General features: G+C 36.2%; 8 protein-coding genes across 11 annotated transcripts; all 8 read left to right on the forward strand.

The window, feature by feature from the left end:
- Nucleotides 1-334: 334 nt before the first annotated feature.
- nstp-8 (Nucleotide Sugar TransPorter family) lies at nt 335-2,844 on the forward strand. Its single transcript, NM_071203.4, has 8 exons — nt 335-475; nt 541-636; nt 682-779; nt 823-961; nt 1,564-1,686; nt 1,737-1,830; nt 1,873-2,004; nt 2,470-2,844. Exons 1-8 carry the CDS (start codon nt 407-409, stop codon nt 2,772-2,774), a joined length of 1,056 nt encoding a protein of 351 aa, NP_503604.2. The 5' UTR covers nt 335-406; the 3' UTR covers nt 2,775-2,844.
- An 842-nt stretch (nt 2,845-3,686) lies between these two features.
- On the forward strand, nt 3,687-5,988 carry nhr-56 (the record flags this gene model as incomplete). Of its 3 annotated transcripts, none has more annotated exons than NM_001038398.3 (6): nt 3,687-3,921; nt 3,995-4,119; nt 4,749-4,972; nt 5,020-5,229; nt 5,289-5,479; nt 5,531-5,988. In NM_001038398.3, 6 exons carry the CDS (start codon nt 3,818-3,820, stop codon nt 5,901-5,903), a joined length of 1,227 nt encoding a protein of 408 aa, NP_001033487.1. The 3 variants fall into 3 exon arrangements, 2 of the variants coding, with proteins under 2 accessions (NP_001033487.1, NP_001303730.1); NR_133578.1 differs by having other exon boundaries at nt 3,818-3,921; nt 5,289-5,483; nt 5,531-5,903; NM_001316801.3 differs by lacking the exons at nt 3,687-3,921; nt 3,995-4,119 and having other exon boundaries at nt 4,850-4,972; nt 5,531-5,903.
- A 758-nt stretch (nt 5,989-6,746) lies between these two features.
- Nucleotides 6,747-10,004, forward strand: nhr-128 (Nuclear Hormone Receptor family). Of its 2 annotated transcripts, none has more exons than NR_131679.2 (8): nt 6,747-6,868; nt 6,916-6,987; nt 7,036-7,094; nt 7,144-7,343; nt 7,389-7,610; nt 8,651-8,841; nt 8,888-9,289; nt 9,841-9,979. NR_131679.2 is itself a non-coding variant. In NM_001028752.6 (8 exons), exons 1-7 carry the CDS (start codon nt 6,762-6,764, stop codon nt 9,258-9,260), a joined length of 1,224 nt encoding a protein of 407 aa, NP_001023923.2. In that variant the 5' UTR covers nt 6,748-6,761; the 3' UTR covers nt 9,261-9,289; nt 9,841-10,004. The 2 variants fall into 2 exon arrangements, 1 of the variants encoding a protein (NP_001023923.2); NM_001028752.6 differs by having other exon boundaries at nt 6,748-6,868; nt 9,841-10,004.
- Nucleotides 10,005-10,112: 108 nt separating this feature from the next.
- Nucleotides 10,113-11,753, forward strand: nhr-103 (Nuclear hormone receptor family member nhr-103; the record flags this gene model as incomplete). Its single annotated transcript, NM_071206.2, has 7 exons — nt 10,113-10,219; nt 10,263-10,334; nt 10,381-10,439; nt 10,490-10,662; nt 10,804-11,013; nt 11,066-11,256; nt 11,353-11,753. The coding sequence occupies 7 exons, from the start codon at nt 10,113-10,115 to the stop codon at nt 11,723-11,725; spliced, it is 1,185 nt and encodes a 394-aa protein (NP_503607.1). The 3' UTR covers nt 11,726-11,753.
- Nucleotides 11,754-11,885: 132 nt separating this feature from the next.
- Nucleotides 11,886-13,660, forward strand: nhr-18 (Nuclear hormone receptor family member nhr-18; the record flags this gene model as incomplete). The annotated part of the gene is made up of 7 exons (NM_071207.8): nt 11,886-11,992; nt 12,038-12,109; nt 12,166-12,224; nt 12,273-12,445; nt 12,768-12,977; nt 13,042-13,232; nt 13,280-13,660. The coding sequence occupies 7 exons, from the start codon at nt 11,886-11,888 to the stop codon at nt 13,650-13,652; spliced, it is 1,185 nt and encodes a 394-aa protein (NP_503608.2). The 3' UTR covers nt 13,653-13,660.
- A 103-nt stretch (nt 13,661-13,763) lies between these two features.
- Nucleotides 13,764-15,667, forward strand: nhr-126 (Nuclear Hormone Receptor family; the record flags this gene model as incomplete). The annotated part of the gene is made up of 7 exons (NM_071208.6): nt 13,764-13,870; nt 13,919-13,990; nt 14,037-14,095; nt 14,142-14,335; nt 14,534-14,752; nt 14,804-14,994; nt 15,051-15,667. The coding sequence occupies 7 exons, from the start codon at nt 13,764-13,766 to the stop codon at nt 15,421-15,423; spliced, it is 1,215 nt and encodes a 404-aa protein (NP_503609.2). The 3' UTR covers nt 15,424-15,667.
- Nucleotides 15,668-15,905: 238 nt separating this feature from the next.
- On the forward strand, nt 15,906-18,065 carry nhr-134 (Nuclear hormone receptor family member nhr-134). The gene is made up of 7 exons (NM_071209.8): nt 15,906-16,032; nt 16,085-16,156; nt 16,286-16,344; nt 16,715-16,920; nt 16,970-17,188; nt 17,422-17,612; nt 17,666-18,065. The coding sequence occupies exons 1-7, from the start codon at nt 15,926-15,928 to the stop codon at nt 18,033-18,035; spliced, it is 1,224 nt and encodes a 407-aa protein (NP_503610.1). The 5' UTR covers nt 15,906-15,925; the 3' UTR covers nt 18,036-18,065.
- A 94-nt stretch (nt 18,066-18,159) lies between these two features.
- Nucleotides 18,160-19,863, forward strand: nhr-96 (Nuclear hormone receptor family member nhr-96). Its single transcript, NM_071210.5, has 6 exons — nt 18,160-18,331; nt 18,385-18,443; nt 18,499-18,704; nt 18,770-18,991; nt 19,212-19,402; nt 19,458-19,863. The coding sequence occupies exons 1-6, from the start codon at nt 18,165-18,167 to the stop codon at nt 19,819-19,821; spliced, it is 1,209 nt and encodes a 402-aa protein (NP_503611.3). The 5' UTR covers nt 18,160-18,164; the 3' UTR covers nt 19,822-19,863.
- Nucleotides 19,864-20,466: the final 603 nt, after the last annotated feature.

Here is a 20,466-nt window from a genome sequence, read left to right on the forward strand (position 1 = left end):
AGCACATTTTGGGCCTATACGCTCAAAATCGTCAGAACCGTTAGTCCTCCTTCAAATTAAAAAAAGGAAAAAAATTGAAGAACATTTTTGAAAATTTGGAAAATTGAGGTATTATACTCAAGATTTTTTTAGAAAAATTTTGAAATTTTAAATAATTAGAGTTAAACCGGATAAAAACATGTCTAACAAAAAACGAAGCGACAAATAAAAAAAAGGAAAATTTCACTAGACTTTTGAGAGGAAAATCTGATTTTTTCTGCGATACCAGGCGCAGCCTACATATTATTATCGCACGATCTTGAATCCTGAAAAGCCAATATATTTCCTATTGATTCGATTTGTTGCTTATTCTTTAAATACATTTGCTGTATTTGTAACTCTCTGAAAATTTAATTTTCAGTGCAAAATGAGTGATGTGAAACATCAAATTTTGGATCTAGAGATTGATAAGAAAGTCAAATCGAGTTCTAGTTCGGTACGCCAATTTTTTTAAAATTTCATTTTTTAATTCATGATAGCTTGGAAATTAGTTAATTTTAGATCATTCAAGGGTTATGCTCAATTCAACTTTTATCTATGATCGCAGTTACCGCACACCACACAGCCATGCCATTTTTTGTACAAATGGCTAATACGGTAAGGATCTTAATTTTCAATTGCCAAGAAAAAATCACTATTCAGAGCCATTTCCTTCCGACAACTTCGGTTTTTATGATGGAAGTTTTGAAGTTATTATTTTGCCTGATAATTGTTTTATTTAAAACAAAAAGTTTTGAGAAGTAAGATTCTGGGGAAAAAAGTAATGTTCCAACACACTTACAGAACTGGCAAAAAGCTATACGAACACATTTGGAAAAATCGAGTGGAAACCTTGAAAGTGTCGGTTCCAGCAGTGGTATATGCTATTCAGAACAATTTATACTACATTGCACTCGCGAATATTGATGCGACAACTTATTCGGTAATTTTTGCCCAAAATGAAATTAAGAAAATATGGGATCAATATACCAAATTCAAACTGTAAAAAATTTTTTAGAAATTTTTAAATTTAGTATGATTTTTTTTTGAATTCTTCATACAAATCACCTAAATTTTGGCATTTTTACAAAATGTTTAATTTTTCTTGGCAATTTTTATTGGGTTTTCATAGTTTTCATTAGTTTATTTAATTTTGGCACTGTTTGTCTTTTTTTTTAAATTATGTTTTTGAAAAGAAAATTTGGTAATCTCTAAGAAAAACGCTGAAACATTGAAATTGATCCAATTTCTTTGTAGAAAAATGTCCGAAAATGTGACAAATAATAATTCAAATTATGATATACAAACAAAACCGAGAAAATAAAATTTTAATCCTAATTATGCCAAAATGCCAAAATCTTAGTTGACTTACGCGAAAACTCAAAAATGATTCAGCACTTATAAGTTTATATTCTAAGTTGATATTTAAAAAGACATATTAACCGGACATTTTAGTGATTTTATTTTTTCTGAAATTCCTGGAAATTAGATTACATGAGAAAATTCACGAAAAAGTTACATACGTGGTATTTTTTAAATTTTCAGGTAACTGTCCAATTACGCATATTGACCACCGCCCTTTTATCCGTCATTATATTAAACCAAAAGCTCTCCAATTATCAATGGCTGGCTCAGGGTATGGCTCTCATCGGTGTGGTTCTTGTGCAGGTATGCTCCTCCTGGAGTTATCGACTCTAAATTAATGCCTCCAATTTCAGATTGACAATTCTAACCCCCATGGGAAAGTATTCGGAAATTTCTGGCTAGGGATAACGGCTGTGTTTGGTATGTGCTGGACAAGTGGCTTTGCTGGTTGGTTACTGTACTTTGGACCTAAAATGAAGTAACTTTAAGGTGTCTACTTTGAAAAAATGCTGAAAGAATCGTCAGCTGACGTGTGGGTTCAGAATATCCGGCTTTCAACTTTAACACTGCTTTTTGCTGGGATCACAATGCTCTCTACAGACGGAGAAGCCGTTCTTACAGGTAAGAAGGCTTTAAGGAGCTCCTGCTAAAGGTGGAGTAGCGCCAGCGGGAAAATTTTTTGTAAACCACTCCTATTGTGCCAAAATGATCGAATAAAAAAATTTTTTGAACATTTTTTATTTACAGTGAAAAAGTGTCAATTACTAAGTTTTTGCCACTCATAATTTTGTAAGTCGACCAAAAAAATTGTTTTTTCTACATTTTTTATACTTTAATTTTTATTCAATTATTTGTATTAAAACATTGAAGGGATCGGAACATGCGACATTGTTCTGGATTTCCTGAAAAGCCGATAATTTTTAAAATTATGGCAATTTGTCAAACCTTTGACCAAAAATTATGAAAAATCTGAAATTTTTCAGAGTGTTTTATTATAATATTTAGTTGTTTTGGAATATTATAAGTGTATTTACACAAAATCCCTACTGGCGCTACTCCACCTTCAATAAATTTTTGAAATTTCAGGAAAAATGTTCTTTGGCTGGAATTGGATAGTGTGGTTTGTTACAATTGGTAATTCAATCGTAGGTCTTTGCATTTCGTTGGTAATGAAGTACGCCGATAATGTGATGAAGACGTATTGCCAATCGCTTGCAATAGGCCTCACAGCAATTGTGTCCATATTCCTTGGTGACCGAACTCTTAGTATAGATCTCATTTACGGAGTTCTACTTGTCACATCTTCTATTGTGGTATACTCACGGTTCCCGGCTACTACATCTACAAAATATGAGCCACTGGAACAGGACAGCGACGCAGAAAAAAATTAAGAAAATTTATCGTTACTATATATTTGTTTGTACTATTGGTTTTCCACGGAATAAATACAATTTAATCAAACCAACTGTGTTACCGGGCGATAGCGTTCTTGAAGATTGTTCCGCTTGATTCAATATTCGTGTCTATCCTACCAAGAAGCCCGGCGGACATTCAACATCAAATGCGACGCTATTTGATGGATCTAGATGGAATAGTGGCGTTTTGATGAACTTTAGAGATAATGAAAAAACCGTTCCCATTTTCAAGATGTGCATTTTTATCGCAAAATTCACAACTTAAAGGTGGAGCAGCACCAGTGTAAATTTTGTCTGAAAACACTTATAATGAACAAAAAAACCGAATATCATAATAAAACACTCCAAAACTTTTCTGATTTTTCAAAATTTTCTGTCAAAGTTTTGGCACATTGGCAAAATTTGAAAAATATTAGCGTTTGAGAAAATCCAAACGAATGTCGCATGTACTGACCCCTACAATGTTTTAATACAAATTATTCAAAAAAAAAAAAAAATGTAGGAGAAATTTTTTTTGACCGACTTCCAAAATTACGAGTGGCAAAAACTGAGTAAGTGTTACTTTTTGACTGTTAAAAAATTCCAAAAAAAAATAAAAAATATTAAAAAAAATTTTGAAAAAAGTTCCATTATGATGTTCAGGCATTTTGGTCCACCAAATGTGGATTTTTGCAGACTTTCAATGTTTTTTTGACTCCCAGATCCGCAGTGCATAGCGCTTGAAGAACGGATCGTTCTTTAATTTTTTTTAATTTTAGGGAATCAAAAAATTTGTTTAAGATTATTCGAAAGAAATATTCAAAAAATTTGAAATTCTGTTAATTTTTAATATATTATTTCCATATTTCGCAATACAACTTTGCCCCGATTATATAGACACACTATGTCAATAACCGCAGTCTACCCCTCATACCACTGCCCGATTTTATTCTATTTGCACTTTTGAACTTTTCTTTCACATCCTGCGTGTCTTACATTTCGGCAATCATGTGTTGATCATACACTTATTAAATTCTCAAATGCAAGTCTCAAAACGTAAAAGTCTCTGTAAAATTTGTGGTAACCCGGCGTTTGGCAATCATTTTGGAGTGCTCAGCTGCAGAGCATGTGCTGCATTTTTCAGGTAAGAACAAGGGAGGTTTCTTAAACAAAAAAATTTTTTTTTTTAAATAAAACTGAACACTTGCAATTTCCAGAAGAACAAATGTAGATGGAGAAACATTTTGTCCAATTGGCAATTGTAAAATCGATAAACACGGGAAATTCTACTGCAAAAAATGTCGATTGAGAATTTGTCTGGAAGCTGGTATGGATGCGAACAGTGAGTTTTTGAAAATCAACTTAAAACTTCAATTTAAAAAGATTCCTACATTTTTCATATTTTTAGTCATGTGGTACAGTGCCAATTTTTCCAAATATATGGACTTTTTGAAAAATTTCTAGCACAAAAATTGTATTAAAAATAATAAAATTTAAGTTTAAAGAAAAAAATTGGCAGACTTTTAAAATTATGACGGAGTTTTCATTGAATTTTCGTTTCACAATAAAAAAATGCAAATTTCCAATGGTAGAGCAAAATTTGTACGAAGAAAAATTTTTAAAAAATTAAGAGAATCACGTGGTGTCAGGCTGTCCCATTGCGGTTTGATCTACAAAAAAAACCCGGGAATTTTTGTCCGAAAAAGTGTGACGTCAGCACGTTCTTAACCATGCAAAAACAGATGATAACTCTGCGTCTCAACTTCCGCATTTTTTAGTGGACCTACGTAGATCAAACTGAAATGGGACATTCTGACACCACGTGGGAAATCTGATTTGAACAATTGATCAAAAATTGTTGGCGCTTGAAAAATTCAAAAAAAAAAACGGAATTTTTTTTAAATATGTTTTTCTTTTTTCTCGTATTTTAAGAATAAAAAAATTTCAAGAAAAACATTTTGTTTTTTCCAGAATTTCAACACGACCGCGACCTAATCTCCACTTCCACATCGGAAAGCTCCGACTCATCGGGATCTTTTTCATTTTCCCAAAGGAGCAAGGTACCCAAAAGCATGGCAAATTTCCTGGGCCGGCCCGCATTTATTTTAAGCTGTGAGCCTGATAAAGCGAGCAAGGTGAAGACAATAGTTGATGTCACGTTTTTGATAAATCAAGCTTTTGACATTTTTGGTAATGTGAGTTAAAAAATAGTTTTAACTAGAAAAAAACAATATAATTTTAGGTTGACAGAAAACGATTTTCATCAAATAGCAATTTGGGAAGAATGACAAAAAAATTTGAGGATTTGCAAAATGAAAAATCTTCAAATTTGAGCACAATCAAGGTGTTGGGCTTGAAAGAATCTATGATCTTCTGGGAGCAAGATTTTCTGCGAACTGCTAGGTGGCTGAGCCATTTCGATGAGTTTCAGGAGCTCCCGTTGAGCATCAGGGTCAGTGAAAATAGTGCAAGCCTACCAGTCGTCGGCTGCTTAAAGTAATCATTTTCCAGATGCAAATCTTAAAGGTGGCATGGATCCTTTGGGGAAGACTGGACAAACTTGTGAAAACTGCAAATGAGCGGAAAAATCAACAGCTTAATCAAAATTTCTATATGATTGGCAAGGATGTGGGAATAGATATTGGAAACTTCGAAGTAGATGTTTCCTGGTGCACGAATTATAGCAAGGAGCAACTGGCCTAGTGAGTTTGTGCACAAAAATTTTTACAAAAATTTTCTTAATTCATTTCCAGCTACCTCGACTGCCACCACGACGAACCATTCAACATAATCGTCGACGCAATCTCCGACCTGAAGCCCAGTGACATGGAATTGAACTTTATGCTCCTGGAGCTCTGCCTGGCACATGCTGGAAAGCAGCATCAGGGGGATGTCTTGATGTTCACTGATCGGCTTCTAGAAGTTGTATCCAATGAGCTTCACGACTATTATCAATCGGAACAAATATCTAACTACTCATCTAGAATCACAAAAATGATGAAAATCAACAATTTGATTAGGAGAAACTTGTTCGAACGGCTGGAACGACAGGCGGTGGCGAAAGTTTTCAATATAATTTCTGTACATTTTTCACATCCTGATATGTTTTGTAATGCTGGGTTTTAATTTTTTGCACTTAACACATTCACAAAGTATGATCTGAAATTGCATAATTTAACTTTAATATTTATGAAGATCTCTACCAATTTGCAGTTTTTGATGTTTTAAAATCCTTAATAGTTGTGTAAAATAACACATAATTGATATATTTGGAATTGGAAAGCGCAAACCAAGATTTTGTCGGCTGCAATTTTAAGGAATTTGGAACATTGGCAAAAATTTTAAAAAAAAGTACTGAAAATATACTAGAGATTTATCAAAAATCGGTTAACTTTTATGTGTAAAAAATTATTGAAAAAATTAATTGTTACCCAAAACTCGAATAAAAGAAAAACGAAAAATTTTCAAATTTGAAATTACCAAATTGAAAAAATTGGCAAATTCTACAAACCGGCAAGTTGTGAAACTTGTCGAACAATCGCCAAATTCGAAAGAGGCAAACTGTCGTTTTTTCCAATTTTTCGTTAAGTTCTGAAGTCCGGCAGTTTGTTAAAATCGAAACTTCCCTGGTTTTAAAGTTCCGGCAAACGAGAAAATCGGCAAATTGCAAGAAAAAAAATTTCAGGCAAATGGGAAAATTTCAGTTTTTTTTTAAATTTGGCAATATAGGAAAACCGGGCAATTTGTTAAAAACAAAGATTTTCCTGCAAGTCAATATATTGGTAACAGATGTTACAAATATTTGACAAACGACCAATTAAAAAATTTAGGAAAAATGAAAATTTCCGGCAAATGGGCATGCCGCCAAATTGTTGTTATTTTTTCAAATTTTCGGCAAGTTTGGCAAACAGGCAAAAATCAATTTGCCAAACGGCAAAGGCCTCTGGCTCATCTTTCAAATTTTTTTTAGATTTTCAGATAAATATGCCTCCACCTTTATTCCTATCGGGTCCATGTGAAATTTGCGGGCAAAAAACTTCGGGTCGACATTTTGGAGTGATGAGTTGCAGATCGTGTGCTGCATTTTTCAGGTTTCAAAAACTCATTAGATAGAATTTTAAAAGCTAAAAAATTGCAGAAGAGCTGCGACGTGGAAAACTGAAAGAGCCGATTGTAAGAAGGAGAATTGCCAAATTTTTGAACGTGGAAAGTAGGTTTAATTTTGTTTAGGAGTTTGAGCAACTGGAGCAATTTGCAGATTCTCCTGCAAAGTTTGCCGTCTAAAACGGTGTTTGGAAGTCGGAATGGATGCCAGTAGTAGGTTTTTTTAAAAATTAAATAAGTTAACTTCAAATTTCTAATTCAGAATTCCAATCCAATCGAGACCTGATTTCTTCTTCACATTCGTTTGGAAAACCAAAATCCCTAAACCTTCCCCAATCCCTATCAACATTTCTCGGAAGACCTGCGTTCATATTGTGCTGTGAACCGGATAAGACGTCGGGACGGAAAACTCTAATTGATGTATCTTATCTGGTGAAAGAGGGAAGAGATCTGCTGCGGACGGTATGGATAAAAAACATTTTTATTCAGTGAAATACTAAATTTCAGGAGCCCCATCTCTCTCATATCCCTTATAAATTCAATGACAGCTTGGAGAAGATATCGCTGAAACTTGAAAGTCTGCGCACCACAGAACTGAATAATAAAATTCGGATGCTTAAAAAACTCGGAAAAGAAGAAACTATGTATACATGGGAGCAGGACTTCCTTAGAGTTATCAAGTGGTTCGCAAATCTTGATGAGTTTAATGACTTGGACGAGGATTTGATGGTACGATTTTGGCAAATTTGCCGGTTTGCCGGGTTGCCGATTTGCCGGAATTTTGACTTTTGGCAATTTGTCGATTTTCCGTTTGCCGAACATCAATTTGCCGAAAGTTTTTAGAGTGATTTTTCATAAGACGGAAACACTGAAAACTGTTCATTTTTGAAAAAAATTTCCTGTCCTCTTTCATTGAAATTCTGAAACTTTCAAAAAATACGCAAAGCCACAATTTGCCGAAAATTTTCGGCAATTGCCGTTTTTCCGGTAAATTCAGCAAATCGGCAATTTGCCGGTTTGTCCATTTGCCGGAAATTTTCAATTCCGACAATTTTCCGTTTTTTCGGCGATTTCGGGAAATTGGGAAATTGCTAGCTTGCCGATTCGCCGGAAATTTTTAGTTCCGGCAATATGTCGATTTGACAAATTTGCCGGAAGTTTTAAATTTCGGCAATTTGCCAATTAGCCGGAAATTTTAAATTCCGACAGTTTGCCGATTTGCCGGAAATTTTCAATTCCGGCAATTTGCCATTTTTCCGGCAAATTCGGCAAATCAGCAAAATGCTAGCTTGCCGATTTGCCGGAAATTTTCAATTCCCGCAATTTGCCGATTTTCCAGAAATTTCAAATCCGGCAATTTGCCGGTTTGCCGATTTTCCGGAAATTTTCGATTCTAGCAAATTGCCGATTTGCCGGGAGTTTTAATTTCCGGCAATTTGTCGATTTCCCGGGAGTTTTAAATTCCGGCAATTTGCCAATTTGCCGGAAATTTTCAATTCCGGCAATGTGCCGATTTGCCGATTTGCCGGAATTTTTCAATTCCGACAATTTGCCGTTTTTCCGGCGAATTCAACTAATCGGCAAATTGCTAGCTTGCCGATTTGCCGGAACTTTTCAATCCCCGCAATTTTCCGATTTGCCGGCAATTTTTGATTCCGGCAATTTGCAGCTTTGCCGATTTTCCAAAAAAATCATTTGCCGTCCACCCCTGGTACAATTGCCCCAAAGTGCCGAACTCAGAAAAAACCACTACGAAATAATTTTTCCAGCTCAACATAGTAAAGGCTGCCTGGATCCCCTGGACAATTTTGGAGAAGCTTTACGAGACCTCTGATTACCAAAGGAAAAATATTTTTAGCAAGACTGTACTGATGTGTGGCAATGATACATGTATGGACATGAACAACTACGAGCTCGATTTATCCTGGCTCACGGACTACTCGTTGGACCAGCTTACATAGTGAGTTTAGGCTGAAGATCAGAAAGTTAAAGATGTTGTCTTTCAGCTTTTTCACTCCACCAGAAGCGAACAAAAACTATTTAAAAGGCCTTGAAGCCTTAATCGAGCTGAATCCAAGCTCCATTGAGGTCAACTACATGCTTCTTCAACTCTCACTCCAACACGCCGGGAAAATTCTACTTGGCAGTGCGCAAGAGGCCACTGACAAATTACAACATGTTCTGGCGGATAATCTACATAAATACTATGTGGAGACTGCGAAAATCCCAAACTATTCGATTCGTTTGTCAAAAATGATGAAGATCAATAGAGAAATTGAGCGGGAAATGCGAGATCGAGCCGAGAGAAATCGAATCGCTCGGATTTTTGATATACTGAAAGTGGAGTTTTCGGATTTGGACCTGATTGATGCGACTTGAGAAGATTGCGTTTTTATTGGGAAAACTATGTGGGTACAATTTTTTTTTGAAATTTAAAGGTGGAGTAGCGTCAGTATGGATTTTGTCTGAATACACTTATACAACCGAATATCATATTAAAATACAACACAAAATTTTAGATTTTTCAAAATTTCCGGTCGAAGTTGTTGCAAATTGCCAAAATTTTAAAAAAATATGAGCTTTTGGTAAAATCTAAAGCAACAATGTTTTAATACAAATAATTAAAACAAAATTACAGTATATAAAATGTAGAAAACAAATTTTTTTTTGGTCGATTTCCAAAATTATGAGTGGCAAAAACTGAGTAATTGTCACTTTTTGAAAGCAAATAAACAATTTTCAAAAAAAAAATCTTTGAATGGTTTTATTGTGATATACGGTCACTTTGACACCATCGGAGTAGTTTTTACCACTTTCCCCACCGGTGCTACTCCACCGTTAAATTTAAATTTGGAAAACAATGCAAATTTGTGGAGTTTCAAGTGAAAATATAAAGGGTTCGAAATTTTTTTTGGTAATTTCAAAACGACTGGAGTATTTTAAAGTATTGACTTTTCAGGTGCAATAGTTCAAAAATGTTCCGATCTCTCGAAGTCAAAGACATTGTTTTAAATTATCATTATTTCCGGTGACTTTTACTATTTTATTTTTCAATTCCAAAGATAATTTTTTTTGTAAACTTTTTGAAATACTACCAATGAAATTGTTGAAAGTTTACCTTAACTCTGTTTTGATAATTTTTACCTTGCCAATAAAAGTGTAAAACAACACTTGAGATACCTATGTCGCTTTCGAATTTCAATGCAACTAATTTTGGTCTCCCATATTCAGATGCCCGCACCTTTATTCCTCTCGGGTCCCTGTGAGATTTGTGGTCAAAAAACTTCTGGAAGACACTTTGGAGTGTTGAGTTGTAGGTCTTGTGCAGCTTTTTTCAGGTTATCAGATTTTCAGGATTTTTTCAAAACTCTGCCATTTCAGGAGATCAGCAACATGGAGCCGGAAAAAAGTACAATGCGTGAAAGGGACCTGTAAAATTTTTGAGGATGGAAAGTGAGGCTAGATTTTGGAAATTGAAAGAAAAAGTTGCTTTTTGCAGATTCAATTGCAAACAGTGTCGACTTAAAAAGTGCGTAGAAGTCGGCATGGACTCTAAAAGTAAGCTAGCAAGTTCCCAAACAGTAAAAAAATACACCAAAAAATTTCAGAATTCCAAACAAATCGGGACTTGATATCTTCCTGCTCAGTTCCTCAGTCCCTTTGCAATTTTCTAGGACGCCCCGAGTTCATTTTGTGCTGCGAGCCAGACAAAGCTTCAGTTTTCAAAACTACAATAGATGTTACGTATTTAGTAGATATGGCAAAGAATCTGCTCGAAAAGGTAGGCAAAAACGAGAAAACATGTGAAATTAAAGGTGAGTGTGTAGCGTCCGACATCTAGCGGTCTAGCGGTCGTTTCTGAAAAAAATGGGGGTGGGGCACCTGTGTCACACGTCGCCCGGGCATTTTTCTATATATTCAGGATCCATGTCAATGCCCTTTGTCTAACAGCCTTGAACAACTTTCTACTACACTTGAAAATATGCGAGGAATGAAGTTGAACAAAGAAACACAAATTATCAAGAAGCTTGGAAAGAACGAATCTCTCAAAACCTGGGAACAAGGGTTTCTCCGAGCGGTGGAGTGGTTCTCCAATTTTTCAGAATTTCGGGAACTGGATGAGAACTTAAAGGTTCTTAACTTTTAGCATATAAGGTTACTAACTTTTTTGTATTTTTTTTCAGATGGAAATTTTAAAAACTTGCTGGGTCTCATGGATCCGGTTGGATAAGCTATCGGAAACTGCTAACAAACGGGTGAACGCAACTCTCGACAACTCGCTTTTGATGGTTGGAAATGATTCTTGCATGCATATGAATGATTATGAAGTTGATTTATCATGGTGTACGAATTATTCGTTGGAGCAATTGGCCTTGTGAGTTCTGAGCGACATCTACCGGGTTCCAAAACACTAACCCGTTAAATGTCGGGCTATGCGTATCACTCACAAATCTTAAAATCGGATTTTCAGTTTTTTCCTCACCCCGGACGACGAGAAGAACTACCGTCAGTTGATACAAGATATGGTTGATCTCAACCCAAGTAGCACTGAAATCAGCTACATGCTCCTGCAGCTTTCTCTGGAGCACGCGGGAAAAAGATTGCAGGGAGATATACTGGAGGCTACTGAAAGTTTAGTTCAAGCCCAGGCAAATCAATTGCATGATTATTACGCGAAGAAATTGAAGTTGTCAAATTACTCGTCAAGATTGACACAATTGATGAAGATAACTAGGACTTTGGAGGCAGACATGAGACTTCGAATTGAAAAGAAGAAAGTTGCAGATGTTTTTAATATTTTCAAAATTCAGTTTTCCCATCCAGAAATGTTTGAAACGACTTAAGATCCTCTGCATAAAAATTGAAAGCTAACCGTTTTTTTGTTAATTTTTTACTTTATCAACGAAAGTGTACTCATATGTATAATATAACACTTTGAATATTTAATGTAATTATTTGAATTTCAGCGCAAAAAAAATTATTTTCTTTCGAAATATTATTCAGATGCCCGCACCGTTATTCCTCTCGGGATCCTGTGAAGTTTGCGGGGACAAAACTTCCGGAAGACACTTTGGAGTAATGAGTTGTCGGGCTTGTGCCGCATTTTTCAGGTTTGCAGCTTTTGTAAAATAATTATTTAAGAACAAAATTTACAGAAGAGCAGCAACATGGAACCTAGAAAAGAGGATATGCCCAAACGGAACCTGTCATACTAGCGTTAATGGAAAGTAAGGAAATTTTTTTTCAAGTTTTACAGCAAATTTTAAAAATTAATAATTTGCAGATTCAACTGCAAACAATGCCGACTAAAAAAGTGTTTAGATGTAGGCATGGATACTAGAAGTGAGTCAAAAGTTCAATGTTTAAAAATCACTATACGTTTGATTTCAGGATTCCAGACAGATCGAGACCTTATTTCGTGTTCTGCTATTTCTCAGTCTTTGGCCACATTTCTCGGTCGACCCGAGTTCATTTTGTGCTGCGAGCCAGACAGAGCATCAGTGTTGAAGACAACAATAGACGTTACTCGTTTAGTGAATATCGCAAGGGACATGTTGCAGAAGGTATGCAAAAATCAGAAAATAGCAGGTGGTGCAGAGGAGCTGGAATGGTTCAGACGGTAGTGGTCGCAGCTAGCAATCTTGAGGTCACGATTTCAAGCCCCCCGTATCCATGGTCAGACTTTCGGCGAGGCATGAAAAGTGTACACCGCGCAGTACACCTTGTGTACTGCAGCTGACGCTGCAGAGTCCGGCGCGGTATTATAATAGTTATGCGCATGGGAAAGGCTATGGCGTGGGGCGAGCGCCCTCGTGAAAGGCCTACTGTACCCAACTCCCGCTCTGCATATAATTTTTTTGAAAAGAATTCAAGGTAGCGTTTCAGCCAACAAACCATGTTTTGCCCTCAAACAGTCTTGAACAACTGGCCACAACGCTCGACAACATGCGATGTGTCGAATCGAACAAGGAAGTAAAATTTATCGAAAAATATGGAAAAGTAGAAACTTTGAAATCTTGGGAACAGGGATTTCTTCGAGTTGTGGAATGGTTTTCCAATTTTTCAGAATTCAGAGAATTGAATGAACGTTTGAAGGTGAGTTCTATAATAGAATTTTATTTTTACTGTCTAAAGTTAATTAAAAGAAAATTGTATTCAGTTGGAAATTGTAAAGTCATGTTGGTTCTCCTGGACACGGTTGGATAAGCTATCGGAAACGGCTAACAAGCAGATTAACAAAATGCTCGGTAAATCGCAGTTGATGGTCGGTAATGGTGCATGTATGAATATGAACAACTTCGAGATTGATTTATCTTGGTGCACGAATTATTCGTTGGAGCAGCTGAAATAGTGAGTGTTGCCTTGTTGTTGCGTTGAGTCCTAATAGATGTTTCCAGCTTTTTTCAAACACCGAATGGTAAGAAAAACTTCCAACAGTCGATACAGGATATGATCGATTTGAATCCCAGCAGCATTGAAGTCAGTTACATGCTCCTACATCTTTCTCTGGAGCACGCAGGAAAACGATTACATGGAGATGCACTGGATGCTACTGAAAATTTAGTGCAAGTTCAGGCAAACAACTTGCATAAATATTATGTGGAGAAATTGAAGTTGGCAAATTATTCGTCACGACTGACGCAGTTGATGAGAATCACAAGGACGTTGGAGGCAGATATAAGGATTCGAATTGAGAAGAAACAAATTGCCGACGTGTTTAATATTATGAAAATTGATTTTTCTCACCCAGAGATGTTTGAAGCGACATAAAAAGTTTACATAACCTCAAATTCTCAATGTTATGTATTTATGGTCGTTTATGTACCATTTTATATATCTGAATTGGATTTTTAGCCAATTACTGCCCTATATATATTCCAGATGCCCGCATCTTTATTCCTTTCGGGACCCTGCAAAATTTGCGGTCAGAACACTTCTGGCAAACATTTTGGTGTGCTGAGTTGTCGAGCATGTGCGGCATTTTTCAGGTTTTCTTGTTACTGTTTCAATTTTTCTGAAAAAAGTTTTAAATTCAGAAGAGCTGCACTTTGGAGCCCAAAAAAGGCCCATTGTCCCAGAGGAAATTGTGCAAGTTTTGAAAATAAAAAGTTAGTTTTTAAACCAACGCTAAACTAATTCAAAAACTAATTCCAGTCTGAATTGCAAGCAGTGTCGGCTCAAAAAGTGCATAGATGTTGGCATGGATATTAGCAGTGAGTTGTCTGCAAAATCTAGTGTATTTTTACTTATAAATTTCAGAATTTCAAACAAATCGAGATTCTATATCTTCCGCATGCAAAAAACCTGCAATAATCACACGTCCTCAATCACTGGCCACATTTCTCGGCCGGCCGGAGTTTATGTTGTGCTGTGAGCCCGATAAAGCGTCACCGGTCAAGTTGACCATAGATGTGACCTATTTGATTGATATTGCTAGAAATATGCTACAGAAAGTAGGTTAACCTATTTCATGTCTACATGATTACCCCGTGCCTTCCTCATGCCTGCGCTTGTTGTCTGAATTTCGGTGTGAAATTACGGACAATGAGTTTCAGATAAAAAAAAGTACATGACCTAGGCACAGATTTGAAGATAATTTCTAGATCGTTAAGCTCATTGTTCACACTTTCAGAAGAGCTAGTTAATTCCAGAAACCCACATTCCCAAACATGCCCTCCTGCTCCAATAGCCTGGAAATCCTCTCCTCCTCACTCGACAAAATGCGGAGCCTCAAAGCCAATGAAGGAATAAAATTCATAAAGAAACTTGGCAGAGACGAATCTCTTTACACTTGGGAGCAAGGTTTCCTCAGAGTTGTCGAATGGTTTTCCTACTTTCCAGAGTTCAGAGAATTAGATGAAAGTGTGAAGGTAAGCCGTTCTGAAATCTAGAAATTTTCTGATTAAAAAAAAATTTTTCAGCTCGAAATCGTAAAAACTTCATGGGTCGCTTGGACTCGTCTGGATAAAATTTTTGAAACAGCGGCTAATCAGAAAAATGGTGTTTTCGGAGACTCGATTTTAATGGTTGGAAACGAGTGTTGTATGGATATGAACGACTATGAAGTTGACCTATCTTGGTGCACAAACTATTCGCTGGAGCAGCTTGCGTAGTAAGATTTTTCTATTTGAAAAAAAAAACTTAAAACTAACAAGTGAACTATTACAGCTTCTTTCTAACTCCTGAAGACATCAAAAACTATTGTGAAGTACTCCAATATATTAAAGATCTGGATCCTAGTGGCATTGAAGTCAGCTACATGCTCCTACAGCTTTCCCTATACCATGCCGGGAGTAAAGGACAGGGCAAAGTCATGGAAGTTGCTGAAATGTTGTTGGAAGCTCAGGCGGATAATTTACATAAGTATTATGTTGAGAAATTGAAAATGCCGAATTACTCGTCGCGGTTGTCGCAGTTGATGAAAATCAATCGATTATTGGAGGCAGATTTGAGATTGCGGATTGATAAAAAACGGATAGCAGATGTTTTTGATATTTTAAAAGTTGATTTTTCCCACCCTGAGATGTATGACACAACTTAAATGCCACACACATAACTGTATTCTTGGAATTATCAACTTAGAATCAACTAGGCAAATATTAGAGATCCATGATTTGGACTTTTTTGCATTGTCTTTTAGCATAAAAACCAAGAAATGGGCGGGGCTTAATTTTATAGACTTTTCCTAAAACGTTTGCACAAAAATTAAAATATTAAGCCCCGCTCATATATTGGTTAGGACGCACCACATTTATTGAGCATTTTTTTGAATGAAGTTTTTTTTCAAACTTATTGATTTATTTTTGAATAAGTTCTGTAATTTCCCACAGAAACAATGTTTTATCTAAAACTAACTTGCTCTCACATGCTCCGTCTTTACATTTTTTTCCTTTTACACCCTGCGTCTCTCCATGTCTTCTCGTTGCTGGCCTTTTCGTTGTCATGTGAATTTTTCAAGTTTTGCGATCTATAAAAATAGACATTCTTGTATTTTTCACTTTTTTTGAAAACTGGAAATTTCAGTTTTTTTCTAATCAGTAAAAATGCCTGCTCCTCTATTCTTGTCGGGGCCCTGCGAAATTTGTGGCCAAAAAACTTCGGGACGCCATTTTGGAGTGATGAGTTGCAGGTCGTGTGCTGCGTTTTTCAGGTACCCAATTTAATTTTTCGGAAATATTGTTTTGAAGCTAAAAAAATTTCAGAAGAGCTGCGACATGCTCCAGAATATTTGGAAGATGCCCAAATGGAAATTGCAAATTATTGGAAAATGGAAAGTAAGAGCTCAATTTTCGCTTTGTAAAAATAAAATAAAAATAAATTTTTGAACACCTTATAAAGTAAAATTTTAAAATTTTGTTCAAATAAATGAAAACGATTTCCAAAAATTGTATTACTTTTTTTAGATTCAAATGCAAAAAGTGCCGTATGAAACGATGTTTGGAGGTAGGAATGGACGAAACAAGTGAGTTTTCGAAAAAAAAACCAGGAAATATTTAAATTTATAAAAAATATTAATGCAAAATTTAATACGAAGCTCACAAGTTTACAAAATGTGAAAAAATTTGGCATCACTTTATTTGATTTTTTAATTAAAAATTAAATACATTTAAAATAAAATTAAAACAACTTTTTAGAAATTTTTCTAGGATTTTAAAAATTAATTATTCCGAAACTTACAGAATTTTGAAACGAAATTCAAATTTTTACTTTTTAAATGTTGTTTATAATTTTCGATTCACAACTTCTAAATTATGTTCGAACTAAACGTTTAATTTTTTTCCAACACGAAAAATAAATCCAAAATCTGCAACTTACAAAAGGTTAATTTTCAGAATTTCAATGCAACAGAGACCTAATCTCCAGCTCCAATAAATTTCAAAAACGTGTTTCCTTAATCGAACCACCTCCACAATCCCTATCAACATTTCTCGGCCGCCCAACACTTTTATTATGCTGTGAGCCGACAAGAGCATCGCATATCAAGACATTGATAAATGTCACATATATGGTAGATGTGGCAAGGGATATTCTGAAAAGAGTTAGTCAAATTTCTTGAAGCTTCAACGAAAAATCTATTTATTTTTCAGGATGTCTCAACTAAAATTCCCTACCAATTTCATAACAGTCTTGAAAGACTAGCTCTATCTCTAGAAGAAATCCGATCCAGAGAGCCCGATGAGAAAATAAAAATGCTTCGAAAAATCGGGCAAGAAGAATCGCTTCTGATTTGGGAGCAGGCTTTTCTGAGAGCTGTTGAATGGTTCTCAAATTTTTCGGAATTCAATGCACTGGATGAGCTATCAAAGGTAAATGCTTTGTAGACCTCCACTGATGTCGGCTGCGGTTGTGAGCGATATCAGGCGGGCCAGATTGATGTCTGCTGCGTTTTTGAGCAATACAGCGCGAGCCTCGATTGATGTCTGCTGCTTTAGTGAGCAACACAACGCGGGCCTCGATCATTGTCGGCTGCGTTTGTTGGGCAGGATAGGGTTTTTTTGGAATAGTTTTCAATTGCAAAGTTTCTAAGTGTTAATTTCAGATGACAATCTTAAAATCAGCTTGGATCTCATGGACCAGACTCGAAAAACTAGCTGAAACCGCCGACCATCAGAGAAAAAAGATTTTCGGAGATTCAGTCATGATGTGTGGAAATGACGCGTGCCTTGATTTGGCCAACTATGAAGTTGATCTCACATGGTGCACAAATTATACCACTGAGCAGTTGTTGTTGTCAGTTTCCAGATGATTGTCATTTCTTTTACGGAACATGTTGTGATTTTCAGCTACCTATCGCCAGAAATTGAGCAAAATCATTTCCTCTCCTTGCAAGAATTGGTGGAGCTGAACCCAACTAGCACTGAGCTCAGCTACATGCTTCTGCAAATCACTCTACATCTTGCTGGCAAAAAGGCACAGGGACAGCTCCTGGAGATTACAGAAATGCTCCTAGAAGCCCAGGGAAATCATTTGCATGAGTATTACGTTAAGAAGTTGAAGATGCCAAATTATGTCATGCGGCTGGCAAAGTTAATGAAGATCAATAGAAGGATAGAGTCGGATATGCGGGATCGAGTGGAGAAGAATCATATTGCTAGAATTTTTAATATTTTAAAAGTGGAGTTTTCGGAGCCAGATATGTTTGAATCAACTTGAAGAGTTCTGAAAATAAATTTTTATTTTAATTAAAAGCTGTTCTTGATATCTCCGTAGATAGTTTATATCTAGAGTCGTACCTTTTTCAATAAAAAAAGCACCGTTTCTATAAAAAAAAAGTTTCAGCAAATGTTATCCTTCGGCCTGTGCGCTGTCTGTGGCCAGGTGACCACTGGGAAAAACTTTGGAGTTATTAGTTGCAGATCTTGCGCGGCGTTTTTCAGAAGAGCTCCGACATGGAGCCGAAGGTTTCCTGAATGCGTTAAGGCCAGCTGTGCAATTTTTGAAAACGGGAAGTGGGTCATTTTTGCATATTTTTTAGAACTGCTCCAAACTGAAAATTTTTCAGATTCAAATGCAAAAAGTGTCGATTAAAACGATGCCAAGAAGTGGGAATGGATGTTAAAAGTACGGAATTTTTTTCTGATATCAAAAAAAAAATCCAAAAATGTGTTTTTTTCAGAAATTCAGCAAAATCGAGACTTGATCTCCACGTCCAACATGTTCCAAAAACGGGTTACTCTTATATTTGGGCCTGCGCATTCCATGTCAACTTTTCTCGGGAGGCCCAGTTTCCTATTGCACTGTGAGCCGGAGCTAGCTTCTCATTCTAAAACAATTATAGATGTTTCGTATTTAGTGGATGTTGCAAGGAAAATTTTCGAAAAAGTTGGTGTCACAATTTCACATTTTAGGCAAATTTATAAATTTTCCGACAATATGTATATTTTCAGGACGCCACTATTTCTCATAAATCGTCCAACTATTACAATAGCCTAGAACTTCTCACATTGGCGCTTGATGCTTTTCGGCCAAAAGATATTGACAAAAAGCTTACAAGGCTTACAAAAATTGGCAAAAACGAGTCACTTCTTATGTGGGAGCAAAGTTTTTTGAGGGCTGCAGAGTGGTTTTCAAATTTGCCGAGTTTCATGAAGTTGGAGGATTGGATGAAGGTAATTGGTTTGAAAAGAGCATTGAGACAAGTTCAAGCTTTCAAAATATTTTCTGCAAATTTTTCTGGCTAGAGTTTTCAAGATAAATTGCCAAAAAAATTAACTGGCGAGAGGTCGGCCGCTATATTTTTACCAGTAAAATGTCGATTTTTTGAGATCACCAAAACGCGAATTTACTGCAAATGTGTTGCTTCTACTTCAAAAATCGCCAATTTTGCAGCTAGATATCCTGAAATCCTCCTGGCTAGCCTGGACTCGGCTTGAAAAACGCTGTGAAGCTGCAGACTATCAAAAGAGCAAAATCTTGGAAAATGGAGTTTTTATGTGCGGAAATGGTTCTTGTTTGGCTATAGCCGAATATGAAGTTGACCTCTCTTGGTGCACAAATTACACGGCGGAGCAGTTGAAATAGTAAATTATTCATATTTTGATAAACTATTGGATCTATAATAATTCTAACTTTCAGCTATTTATCACCTGATTCCGAAGGCCAAAAATGCATCGAGGACCTGATCGAATTGAGCCCAAGTAGCACTGAAGTCAACTTCATGATTCTTCAGCTCACACTTCACCACGCCGGCAAAAAATCTCAGGGAAGACTTCTAGAAGCTACTGAAAACATTATTGAAGCCCAAGCAAATCACCTACATTCCTATTACGTGGAAAAAGTGAAAATGCCAAACTATTCGGCTCGTCTGGCAAAAATGATGAAGATCAACAGAGGGATTGCAGGAGAAATGAGGTGTCGACGTGAGAAAAATCAAATTGCCAGAGTTTTCGATATAATGAAAGTGGAATTTTCTGATCCGGAAATGTTTGAGCTCACTTAAATGGAATTAATTTTCGAAATAAATATTTTGATACTACGTTTATTTTAATAGGATTTTAGCTTAGCGGCCTTGTTTAATTGCGCAAAATTTAGCCGCCCATACTGCGCGGCCCATAAATTAGGAGACCATATTTAGCGGCCCACAATTTGGAAGCTCACAATTTAGAGGACTACAATCAGCGGTCCACAGCTTAGAGGCCCAATTTTTAACGGCCCAGCAGCCCTTTTAACGGCCCGAAATTTAGCAGCCCTTTTAGTGACCCAAAATTCAGCCACCCAAAATTTAGCGGCACCCATTTTGCGGCCCACAATTCGACAGTCGTTCTAGCTGCTCACATTTAGCGGTGCAAATTTAACGGGCCACAATTTTGCGGCCCACAATTTAGCAGCTTTTTAGCGGCCTACAATTTAGAGACCCAAAACTTAACGGCCCACGATTTAGCGGCCCACAAATTTATTTTTTACGTTAAAAGTTAACATGACCAATTGACAAAATAAAACTCTCTAAAAAGTTTCAGATTTCTCAAAAATTTTGGCCAAATTGTCGGTATAGTGAAAAAAAATGTAATTTTTAATAAAAACTTTGAAAAATTCTTTTTTTTTTGGCCAATTTTCAAAATTCTAATAAGAGTTTTCATCAGTTTTT

Source organism: Caenorhabditis elegans, chromosome V (genome assembly GCF_000002985.6).
Source record: "Caenorhabditis elegans chromosome V".
NCBI classification, from domain to species: Eukaryota; Metazoa; Nematoda; class Chromadorea; order Rhabditida; family Rhabditidae; genus Caenorhabditis; species Caenorhabditis elegans.